This window comes from Aquarana catesbeiana, linkage group LG04 (genome assembly GCF_042186555.1).
Source record: "Aquarana catesbeiana isolate 2022-GZ linkage group LG04, ASM4218655v1, whole genome shotgun sequence".
In the NCBI taxonomy this organism is placed as follows: domain Eukaryota; kingdom Metazoa; phylum Chordata; class Amphibia; order Anura; family Ranidae; genus Aquarana; species Aquarana catesbeiana.
The window spans coordinates 668,619,252-668,631,277 of record NC_133327.1 but is presented as its reverse complement, the minus strand read 5'-3'; the positions used below and the strand labels follow the sequence as shown (position 1 = coordinate 668,631,277).

General features: G+C 43.1%; 1 protein-coding gene across 5 annotated transcripts in view; it reads right to left on the bottom strand.

Moving 5' to 3' along the window:
* SPTBN1 (spectrin beta, non-erythrocytic 1) overlaps window positions 1–12,026 on the bottom strand; it is a 298,156-nt gene that overhangs the window by 62,870 nt on the left and 223,260 nt on the right. For all 5 annotated transcript variants that reach the window (XM_073628569.1, XM_073628572.1, XM_073628573.1 and 2 more), the window contains 3 exons: window positions 8,791–9,054; window positions 1,537–1,761; window positions 1,263–1,352 (listed from right to left, as the gene is read on the bottom strand). In XM_073628569.1, coding sequence (XP_073484670.1) covers window positions 1,263–1,352; window positions 1,537–1,761; window positions 8,791–9,054 — 579 coding nt within the window. The remainder of the gene's footprint in view (window positions 1–1,262; window positions 1,353–1,536; window positions 1,762–8,790; window positions 9,055–12,026) is intronic.

The window sequence follows — 12,026 nt, the reverse complement described above, 5'->3', positions numbered from 1 at the left end:
TCATAATAAACTGAGGCAGTGGACTTTGTGATAATTAATATTTGTGTAATTCTCAAAACTTTTGCCCATGTTAGCCTCTACCCACCCAGATAAATGTGAAGACGCACTTGTGTAGCGTAGGTAGTTCATAAAAAAATCCTATTGGAAGGGTGTTGTACTTCAGTAGGAATCTCCACCTGAGACAGGAACGAATCTCTGAAATTCCAAAAAAGGAACATAAGGGGGCGCCAGCTAAGTGCAGCATCAATGGGTTTCAAACCATGTTTTGAGAAAGGAGCCAATGGGAGTTCCGAAATGTGTTACCATAGCAACCGGCCCGCCCTAGGTGTGGCATCAGATCCTGCCTTGCGTTCCACAGTGGCTCTCCTCACTTCCTGGAACACTGGACTTGGTTTCCTCACTGACAACACTCTGTTTGCTGTCACAAGCGGCTCTTCTGTTGGACGGCTTCCATTCAGTGTGGCATCGTTGCAGATATGCAGGTATTAGATTGTAAGCTCACAGGAGCTGGGCCCTCCGAACCCTCTTGAATTGAATTGTATTGTCTCCCTTTATATTGTAAAGCGCTGCATAAACTGTATAAATCCTGTATTATAATAATAATAATAGACTCTTTGAAGTTCCATTTCTGTGAGTTTGCATTTGGCTTTTTAAATCACTTGCCGACCAGCCACCGTCATTATACTGCGGGAGGTCGGCACGTTCCCGCAAGCCATCGTAGCTGTACGTCGGCCCTTTAAGCAGTGAACCGATGCACGTTGCCGGAGGTCGTGATGACCCCAAATTGGGGGCTTTTTCGCAACCATAATCAGCACTTTTTTTTTTCTCCGGCACAATGCTTAAATAATTGGCGCCGAACGCACGCAAATATGCAGCCTCTTGGTGGCTGCATATTTGCATGCAATAGCGCCGAGAGCGTGCACCTTGCGCGCTTCCAACAGTGACCGACGGCTCACGGAAAGGTTCCCGATCGCTGTTTGCGATCGAGACTTTTCAGATCATGTGACCACCAATCATTGCGGTCACGTGGCCATAAGCCCCACCCTGACTCCCGGCATAGCAAATCCTTTAAAGGGCTGGCGTCAAGGGGCTAAAACGCATATTTTGGAACGATAATATTCGGCAGCCGAAACTTCGATGCAGCACTAGTTTTTGCTTATGTCTACCTTGTATTTTCATAGAAAAACAAAATAAACTCAATAAATCTAAAAGTTCTGATTCAAGTTCAAAGCATCATATTTTACAATGACTAAGGAGCTCACCTGATTTTTTTTGATCAGTAGCTGCACGGTCTGGAGGTTGTGTCCATGGTCAGTTGATGTTGCAAGAGGCATTCTCTCTTCAACCCAGAGCTGGAAAAAAAAAAAAAAGAACAAATATGTTCAACAGAAAGCAAAGCAAATTTATTCTGACTATTTTATTAGGATGAGAGACTGAACTTTAAACCCCCCGCTATTTAAAACTCCAGAAACAATAAGCTAGAATGAAATCACAGCTGACAAATCATGCAGAACGCTAGAAACTTGGGTCACTTACAATCTCATCTTCCACATCTCGGTTGAACTGGTGAATTTCTTTAGAAGCCAAGAGATATTTTTTCCTCTCATTTAGCGGGGCCATTAGTTCCACGAACCTCTTCTCCACAACTATACGCTGACCGTCAACCTCATCTGGACTCTTCCCCTCCTGGCTCAGGGCCTGAGCCTGGCTCTGCAGCTCTTCCACCTCCTTCTTGCGCACATCCATTTGTTTTTCCAGCAGCTAACAAAACGAAATATCATTTTAATATGCAAGATAAGAAGAGAGACCTCTTCAAATAAGTACGGTGGGCAAGAACTGTGTGCAATTAAACTGTAGGTGGACATAAATCATTACATTTCATGTATGCAAAGATTATTACAGGACAAACATTTTTTGGTGCATTCGTGTAATAATCGGTGTGTGGAGTGCAAACGATCAGGAGGACCAATATCAGAAATCTGGTGGGTTAGAAATTTTCACCTAAAATTCTATGCATTTTTGCTGATTTAAAAAAAACAAAAAAAAAAAAAAAAAAAAAAAAAAACCTGGCTCCATATGAATGACTACTAAATAGGATGAGATTACCTGGCACTGAGAAGTTCATGTACACGATGGATTAAAAGCGGTTCAGCGTAGAACGTGATTTTATATCCCCCCCCCAACCATGTTCAACGCTACAGAGATTTAATCAAACCCAGACAGCCAATTGCACAAGAACATGGAAAGAGCCAACACATATGCTCAGATAAGGCAACCTGAAATGTTGTGTGGCTGTGGGTTACCTAATACGCAACAGATTTGCAAATCAACTGTAAATGTCAAATCCGACAACCATGGGTTTGGTGGGCAAGCGCCAACCATCCATATAATGCATGGAAAATGGGTCACCCTAGAAAGAATACATGTTCCATGTTATTTACAAATTAAATTGATTTTTTTTTTAAATTTAGTGCTTTTTCAATGTGAAATGTGTAAATATTTGTTAATATATATGTGTAAAAATATTCACCAACAAAGCAAACAAAAAAAAAGTTTTAATTGTTTATCGTTTATAATATAGACGTGAACAAAAGAAAAAAAAAAAAAATCAGGAAAATAATTAAATGGAGGAGAATAGGAAGTTAATTAAGGCTGATTAGAGTAAATGAAGGGTTAATAAGGGGTTGAACAGAGGAACATTTGTTCATCCCTTTGATCTGCAGATGAAGAAACAGAAATATACAAAAAGAAACAGTGTTTCAGGGCTGAGCAATATTGTTAATAAACATTTCCGGCTGCTTTTTTTTTTTTGACAACTCCAATTACTGGACTTCTTTAACACAGGTGAAACCCACTGACAGCTCAAAGAACCGAGCCTGAAAGTAACAGTTTCAGGTATCGGTGCATTTGCAGGAGTACTGATACTTGTGCAAATACTCGATATCGGCACCGATACTAGTATAGGTGCAACCCTACATGAGACTGCAACTGCATGTTTTTTTTTTTCCTTGTACTTATGCATGCATTTGATGCACGTTTTACTACCTGCATTTGTCCTGTGAGGTCACTTCCTTCTTTCCTTGGGCTTCTATGTACACTGATATGTTACAGTGCTTTTGCATGCTTTTTTTGCAGTGAGGAAAATGCTGCATGCTGCACTTTACTGCACTGCAATGGTGTGAACTATGCCCATAGGATAGTCTGGGTTTTGCACCGTCTATGCAGTTGGAGTGCAGCCAAAAATGCATCCAACTGTTTCCCACTGCATTTGGTGTGAAAGAGCCCTTACTGTGTAGCTACCTAAAGGCTCTTTCACACCGAACACAGTTGGCTGCCTTTTTAAACTGCACTCCAACTGCATAGACAGCCGAAAATCAAGGCAATTCTGTGGGCATAGCTCATATCATTGCAGTGCAGCAAAGTAAAAAAAAAATTGAACATGCTGCCTTTTTTTCGCACCGTGCCCCTTTAAGCCAAGAAAGCCAAGCCCAGAAACATATAGAAAAATGAACTGCAAACAACGCAAAATGCATTCAAGTGCACTTCAAAACGCATGTAAACATGCAGTCAAAAACGTGCAGTTTATGGTGTGAAAGGGCCCCAAGGCTAGCCATGTGTGTAGATTTCCCACAGGGCGAGGGAGAAATCAATCAATTCCCCCAATCCACACTAGGTAGCCTGGATGGAGGGATCTCCCCACGGCTGTTGAATATTTATTTTATTTATTTCAGTTATTCATAGAGCGCCGTCAATTTACGCAGCACTTTACATATACATTGTACATTCACATCAGTCCCTACCTGCAAGGAGCTTACAATCTAAGGTCCCTAACTCACATTCATACATACTAGGGACAATTTTTAGACAGGATCCAATTAACCTATCAGCATGTCTTTTGGAGTGTGGGAGGAAACCGGAGTACCCGGAGGAAACCCACACAGGCACAGGGAGAACATGCAAACTCCAGGCAGGTAGTGTCATGGTTGGGATTCGAACCAGGGACCCTTCTTACTGCTAGGCGAAAGTGCTACCCACTACACCACTGTGCCGCCCTAATACCCCAACAGTGACTGCCTCAGACAGGCAAGTAGACAGACTGGTAAACTGGCCGTAAGTTCAAGACAAAAAAAGTATTCTTCTTTAAAACAACTTGCCATGTGATTTGCTCTGTGTTCAGTTAAGATTACAAATTATGAAATATCATTTGCTAAAAGAGATCTACGCTATTAAATTGTATTGTGATTATACGGTCTACCCTCATGTTGTAAAGCTCTGCATAAACTGTCGGCGCTATATAAATCCTGTATAATGAGGATAATAAAAGGATAATTAAAAATAAAAAAAAAAAATAAAAAATAATAAACTTGCAGTGTGTTATGTCACAAGCAGAGGGTGCTGTGCGGTGGGATGCTTGGCATATGTGACATACATAAATGGACCTAATGATTTGCACATGGGATTTCAATGTCATATGGAGCCTTTGTCCCTGGAGGGATTCAGTAGATTTTCTAGCCAGTCCTGGCTGCACAAATCTGGCTCTCGTCTGCACTAAATGTAACGCTGCGCTCGGGGAGAGAGTGACAGAGAGGAAAAGAAAGGCTCTGTGTGAATGACTTCTTTCCCGGGTACAGTGCCCACTCAATGCCTCTTCATAGTCCTTTCACTGGCTGACATTTGAAAGATCACATTCCGGCACAAGCTGTCTGAGACTTCAGCACAATAAATGTGCAAACAGAAGCCGCATAGAGCCTATAACTGGCAGGGGCTGCGTGGGAGGACAGCCTGAATTACACGCTCCCCTTTGTCCCTGGCTATTTCTGATCGCTAATGAATTAAAGCTCCAAGTCATTAGAGTCCAATTGCTGGGTTTGCCTATGGGTCACTGAAAGATTTCCAAATATGCTGCAAGTGTTGTTATGTGTACTGTGCCTGGCATCCTCTTGTGATGGAAGATTTTAGAAGTCCTTTGATATTTGATGGAAGTAAAAGGCCCACGTTAATGTAATCAGCAGATCTGGAGACCCAGAAGGTCCCTACAGAGGGCAATGGCCCACGTTGCTCTCTGCAATGTGCAAGTGCCATAAGTGCATGCAAGTGCCATTTATGGCACTTTGTTCATTTGGGAGCTGCTGTATGGGAACCGAAGACTGCGATAGAACAAGTGCACTACACAACCCAAGCAACTGTCAATCATGTGCTTCTCTGAAGCCACACGCTCCGAGCCCAATGTAAGAAAGAGTACAGCTAGCCGTACAAGGTGTAGATTTTACTCACTCAGCCCTGCAGGCTTAAAGCAGAGCTCCAGGCTCCTTCAGAAAAAATTAAAAATTTAGCAGCTACAAAAAAACAGTAGCTGCTGACTTTTAATATTAGGACACTTTCCTGTCCACGAATCCAGCGGTCTCTTCACCAGAGCCGATTTTTCAATCAGCTCTCTGGTGATGACGTCGCCATTTCAGCTAAAGGGAAAAAGGCAGCGAAGCCTTGCGTCTTCACAACCGGTTCCCTACTGCGCTGCGCGAATGGCCCGGCGGCGGGTGAAGGAGGAAGGGGGTCGAAAATCTGGCTGACTTTGCCATGGCGAAGTCAGCCTCAAGTGGGAGCGGGTACCTGTCAAAACCAGGTACTCGCTCCCCCCTGAAAAGTGCCAAATGTGGCAGCGGAGGAGGCAAACAAGTGGAGTTTTTTTGGTAGGGCTCTGCTTTCACACTGAGGAGTTTTACTCTTTTGCGCTTAAAAGAAAACCTCAAGAAAAAATGCTTCCTCTTAAAAGTTCTATGTATATGTTCACACTGGGGCGTTGCGCTTCCGTTGCGGTGTAAAAAATACTGCTTGCTGCATTTTTGGAGTATGTTGGTCAGTTAAAAAAAAAACAGCACCAAAAACGCACCTCCCTAATGAAAGCGATAGAAAACACTGAAAAAATGAGGCAAAAATGCATCTACAATGTGTTTTTTGGTGTGTTTTTTCAGCCACATGTCCTTAAAAAAAAAAACGCACCACAAACAGTTAAATTGCAGCAAAAAATGCGACTTTCGCGTTTTTTGTGGCTGATCAGTGAGAAAGTAGCCCAAGAAGAGAAATAACTTGTTAGCCCTATACACGCAGGATGATGGAGGAATGCCCCCTGCGGGCTTGTTTACGGCATCTGATTGGATGCAGCCACTGTTCATCTGGCAATTTTCCACCCTGCTCCTTTGATTTTTCACTCAAATCTCACTGAGCCAAGAATGTTTCATTTTTCAGCACAGGTGTACCCCTCAAAAATTCTATAAGCTGCGTGATCCTTGGCTGTCTGTCCCTGAGCTGGCACCTGTATCCCTGGTCATTCCATTGTTAAAGAGCACTGCTCCCGGGAGTAAGTAATTGATAGTTGAGGCGAATGGAATAATGATGTCTTAGGAAGAGTTATTGGAACCAGCTCTGTTTTCACACTAGAGGCACGAATACTGGGTTGCAAACCCTAGTTTGTAGTTTGTGCGTGTTACAAATATCTCACACTAAGGGCTGGTTCACACTGGGGCGGCTTCCAAGTCGTCCGACTTTGAAGCCGCCACACACAGCATGACCTCAGTGTGGCTTGCAAACGACTTCTTTAATAGAAGTCAATGCAAGCCATTCCGAAGTCACCCCAAAGTAGTACAGGAACCTTTTTCTAAGTCGGAGCGACTTGAGTTGCTCCTATTAGAACGGTTCTATTGCACTGCATAGAGCGCGACTTGTCAGGCAGCTAAGTCGTCTGACAGGTCGCCCCAGTGTGAACTGGCACTAAGGACTATAGAGGAGATAAAAAAAACAAAAACAAAAAAAAAACCACAGCATTGACTGTATTCATCAAGACCAGGAAGGAACCAGTAAATTACATTTACCAGCCCTTTCCCCGCTCTCAAATCTGACAGATCCCCCGCAGCAGCTGGCGGGAGGTGGAAACAAGGCATGTATAGGAACCGATGCCTTCCATTTCCCTCCTGCAGTCGCTGAATGTCTATGGGAGGGAGAGGAGAAGCGGGCATTCAGCGGCTACATTGAGAAATCGGTTCATCTACATGCCGCCGCCCTCCTATCCAGTTTGTACAGGGGGAACACTCGGGTCCCCTGGAGTATGAAGCCGCTGGCAATGGCCACCCCTGCACGTACGCCATTGGGGTGCAAGAGGCTCTTTTTTTTTAAAGCGTCTTATGCAAGTCTTCAGAGAAAAGGGGGGCATTAGCCCATTCACCAAATGAAATGTCCACTTATCTTTATTATTTCAGCTATGCAGAACTTGGGAGACCATGAAGATCACAGAGCCAGATGAGCAAACAGTTGAGATATGGTCCAACCATGGTTCTAGTCTCCCAGGACCTACTACTTCAGGAACTGATGGGACTTTATTTAAAAAAAAATAGAAGGAGTCAAGTAATGTTACTAAAAAAAGTCATTCTTCTATCATTTCTAAACCTCTCACACTTTCTGGGATCACCAAAAATCTTGCATTTATGAGTTCGCTCTTTCTAATTATGTGGATAGCTACAGGTCATGCATAGAGCCCAGTTTCCTGTAAAACTTGTCATTGGAGAAAAAAAAAAAAAAAGAAAAAAAGGGGACTGCGGGCTGAGGACTCCTCTGAGAAATTTGCATTTAACTAGCAAAACCAGTTATGTCCACTCACAAACCATTTCTAGTTGCTGCTAAGCAGATAAGCAACCGAGAACAGGTCTGGGGCAAAATAACGAGGTTACTACTATTCCCAGTACTAAGATTCTTGGTATTTTGTTGAAGGTTTCTATTATACATTCTTGATCTTTTGTCGAAAGAAAGTCTGTGCTAGAAGACAAATGTAGGGAACCACTGCTGACTCCGAAAATATTAGTTGCCTGCCTGTCATGAGTTTGTGACCCCTGAACAAGTATGCATCCAGTGAAGCAAGATTGCGGAACTTTTGATTGCATAACTTGCTCTGGTTTTGTGAAAATTCAAAGCCATTGGATCAGCGTAACAGAGACCTCAGCAATTGTGGGGGTGATTATATGGCACTAGGGTGGTTAATGGAATAGGGTGAATGTGTGAATGGCTGTGGGAGGTGATATAAAAAAAAAAAAAAGTCCCATAGGAGAGTCACAAGAATTAAAAATCTATAAAAAGGTCACAAAGGTTGGAGTCAATGGAAGTCACTAAACAGACTGTGTAAAATTACAGATAGTGGTTGCAACTGCCATGTGGAGCGATGGATTCACTTAGTATCTGTAAAAAGAGCAAAAAACACACGGAGCAATGCCATGTAAGTGTAGATATATCAGAAAGACGGCAATAACATTTTCAAAAATGCACTCATTTATTTGAAGGTTAAAAACATGACATTTCACAGTGGATGTCAAGTTTTTTCATCCTTCAAATAAATGTGAGTGCATTTTTTTTTTGTTGCCTTTTTTGTGTGTTTTTTGCTCTTTTTAGAGATATCAGCAAAGGCTGTGTAAGGGTACACTTTTACGTTTCGGTAATGTGCAGTTCCTGCAATGCAGGGATTTATTGTATGTACATTACAGTATGCTGCAATTCATTCTGAAAGGCACACCAATGCATGACAGTAACAAAAATACACCAGTACACCACAACGTACAGATGTGAAGTATATCAGTGTATTTATTTCAATTTTTTTTTTATTTCAGGTATTTAAAACTTGTGGAGAAATGGGCCCTAAATATAAGGGGAGATGTACCATCTGGAAATAAGAGCTGTATGTGGAGAAGCACATGAAATGGCACAGATAACCGATCCTTACCATTACGCTCTTATCAGCCAATCACTCACCTGCTGCTTCTTCAGCAGGATGTTCACACTGGTGAGATCCTTGCCATAGTCATCAGACTGAATCTGACTCTCCAGTCCATGAAGCCACTTGTCCAGATCTGCACAGCTCTGGGTGAACAGTTCAGCTTTGTTGGCATCGAAAAGTCTCTGGGCCTTTGTCTGCGTTGTGGTTTCCAGCTCTTCCCACATTTCATGCAGGCCTGTCATCTTCTCCTTCACTATGGGCGCCGTTTCTGGCTTTTCCACCATCAACTGGTTTCCTTCCTACAACACAGGACAAGAATACTCAGAATTGGCCATGAAACTTTTTAGTGGAAAGACGTAATTCCAGGAAAGTTAAAGTCTGTCGCTGTCTAAATGTGAAAAATAAAGGATAAAAAAACAAGTATGACAATGACACAAACCTATATTTTGTACAGTCTTGTGGTTTGTCTTTTACTGCTTGCAAAGTGGAGCACAAAATTATTTTAGCAGGTGCGCCGAATGGAAATTTTGGTGCCGAAACCGAAAATTCAGGATGCACTTGGCCGAAAACCAAAACCAACAGTTTAAAAAAATAAATAAATAAAAATGTATAGGTGTGTGTGTGTGTGTGTGTGTGTGTGTGTGTGTGTGTGTGTGTGTGTGTGTGTGTGTATGTGTGTGTGTGTATATATATATATATATATATATATAAATAAATAAATAAAACGCAGCAGTTTTTTTAATATGTAATTGTTTTACATTTCGACTTTTTAATATCATGATTTTAAATGAATATGAATTTATTGTCGGCAATAATCGGCACCTTTAGCACAAAAAAAGCTCAAGAAAAATGTATTCCTTTAAATACTATGTATGTCTTCACATTGGTCCGTTGCACTTCCATTGTGGTGTTAAAAATCTTGTTTGCTGCATTTTTGGTCAGTTAAAAACAAAACGCACCTCTCTGTTGAAATGCATTGAATACGCACCAATAACGCACCAGTGTTACGTTTTTGGTGCGGTTTTTGAGTCATCTGACCTATGAAAAACAAACCATAAGGACAGTAAAATCGCATGCATTTTCGGTGCCATTATCGCCACCCATTTTCTCCTATTGATAAAATGCCGATAACACCATTCTCCGCTGCCGAAATTTCAGCGCATTTCTAAAGTACACAAAAGAAGTGTTATACCCGTAAAGTGTTTTGTACAATAAAGCTTCCCCAGTGCTTTACATGGCTCTTAGCAGTCTCTCAAGGGCTCTCCCAATTTTGTGTCTGTTTGCCCCATGTTGGCATTGTGTCCACCGTAACATTTGCAGTGGCAGAGTACGAGTATGGTCATAAGCGGGATTACTGTGATGCAAATGGTCAGCTTAAATATGTATTGCAATATTAGAGAACTAAAAATCCCTGTTTTTCATTGCAAAGTTTGCTAGACCACATGTTAACAGTAGAAATTCTAGATAAGCCTTTGCACACTGCTATACCCTGCAATGTGCAGACGGTTATCCAGAATTTCTAGTGTTAACATGTGGTCACACACCTTTAGCACAGGGGTGGCAAACCTTGGCACCCCAGATGTTTTGGAACTACATTTCCCATGATGCTCAACTACACTGCAGAGTATATGAGCATCATGGGAAATGTAGTTCCAAAACATCTGGGGTACCAAGGTTCGACATCACTGCTTTAGCACCTCAGATTATACGCATGTCCAGCTATTGGGATTTGAGCACAGGTATATCTTGTTTCTTTGACTACTGTAGAAGCAACTACTACAGTGATTCTCTGCTTCCACGGTGGTCCCACAGGTCTTGGCTCAAGCTTTAAAAATTTGAATGATGGCAGAATACCTTAGAAGCTTACCTCCACAGAGAAACAACTTAAAAAGGCAGGAATTCCATTCAGTTCTCCCTACTACTCATATATACTGCTAGGTTGGGTCGGCCGCTTATGATTTAAAGGAGAAGTAGGGCGCTGTCGCCTGACGCTGATTAGCTGTTCCAGGCTCTAAAAGAATTACATTTTTAATGTCGTGGTCCTCCCAGATGCTCAGCCTCTCAGCACACCGCTCTCTGCACAACCCGGCGTGCCGGTAAGCGCTGGAGGGGCAGAGCAGAAAGCCAGTGACCAACAGCCAGTGACCAACAGTCTGCTCAATGAACACAGAGATCAGAAGTCTTTGATCGCTCGGTTCTGGGTCTTTGAGGCAGCGGGAGACCTTGGTGAATATAAAATGGTTATTATTTTGAAAATCCCACACTTTTCTTTTAATGCTACACTGCCTTCTGACTCTCTAAGGGTGCACTCACATTAGGCACATTGGCCTCAGATTGTCCCTTCTCACCTGCTGGTTCACACTCAAACTGCACTTTAAAAAGGAGTTCAACCCCCCAAAAAAAAAAAAAAATCAAACTTCTGCTTTAAGTACTTGTGACCCCCTGACATGCCACATTTGGCATGTCATTTTTTTGGGGGGAGCGGTTACCTAGTTTTCACAGGTACCCAGCTCCCACTTCCTCTGCTGGTGCCGCTGAGCGGAGGTTCACCTCTCCCCCCTCCCTGCAATCTTCTGGGACACATCACAGGTCCCAGAAGATTGCCCGGCCATTCAGAACGTGTAGTGCCGGCGCCGCAGAGAGGAGGGGGAGAGAAGCGAGGTTTTGGGCGGCCGCATCACGTGACCGTGGGACAAATGGGTGGAACTCCGCTTTAAGGTAAGTGTTTCTGGGTACACTTACGTTATCCAGACCACAGGGATCCCTGCTTCTGAGCTCAAGGATCCATGGGCAGTTCTGAGCTCAAGGATCCATGGGCAGTTCTGAGCTCAAGGATCCATGGGCAGTTCTGAGCTCAGTGATCCATGGGCAGTTCTGAGCTCAGTGATCCATGGGCAGTTCTGAGCTCAGTGATCCATGGGCAGTTCTGAGCTCAGTGATCCATGGGCAGTTCTGTGCTCAGTGATCCATGGGCAGTTCTGTGCTCAAGGATCTATGGGCAGTTCTGTGCTCAAGGATCTATGGGCAGTTCTGTGCTCAAGGATCTATGGGCAGTTCTGTGCTCAAGGATCTATGGGCAGTTCTGTGCTCAAGGATCTATGGGCAGTTCTGTGCTCAAGGATCTATGGGCAGTTCTGTGCTCAAGGATCTATGGGCAGTTCTGTGCTCAAGGATCTATGGGCAGTTCTGTGCTCAAGGATCTATGGGCAGTTCTGTGCTCAAGGATCTATGGGCAGTTCCGTGCTCAAGGATCTATGGGCAGTTCCGTGCT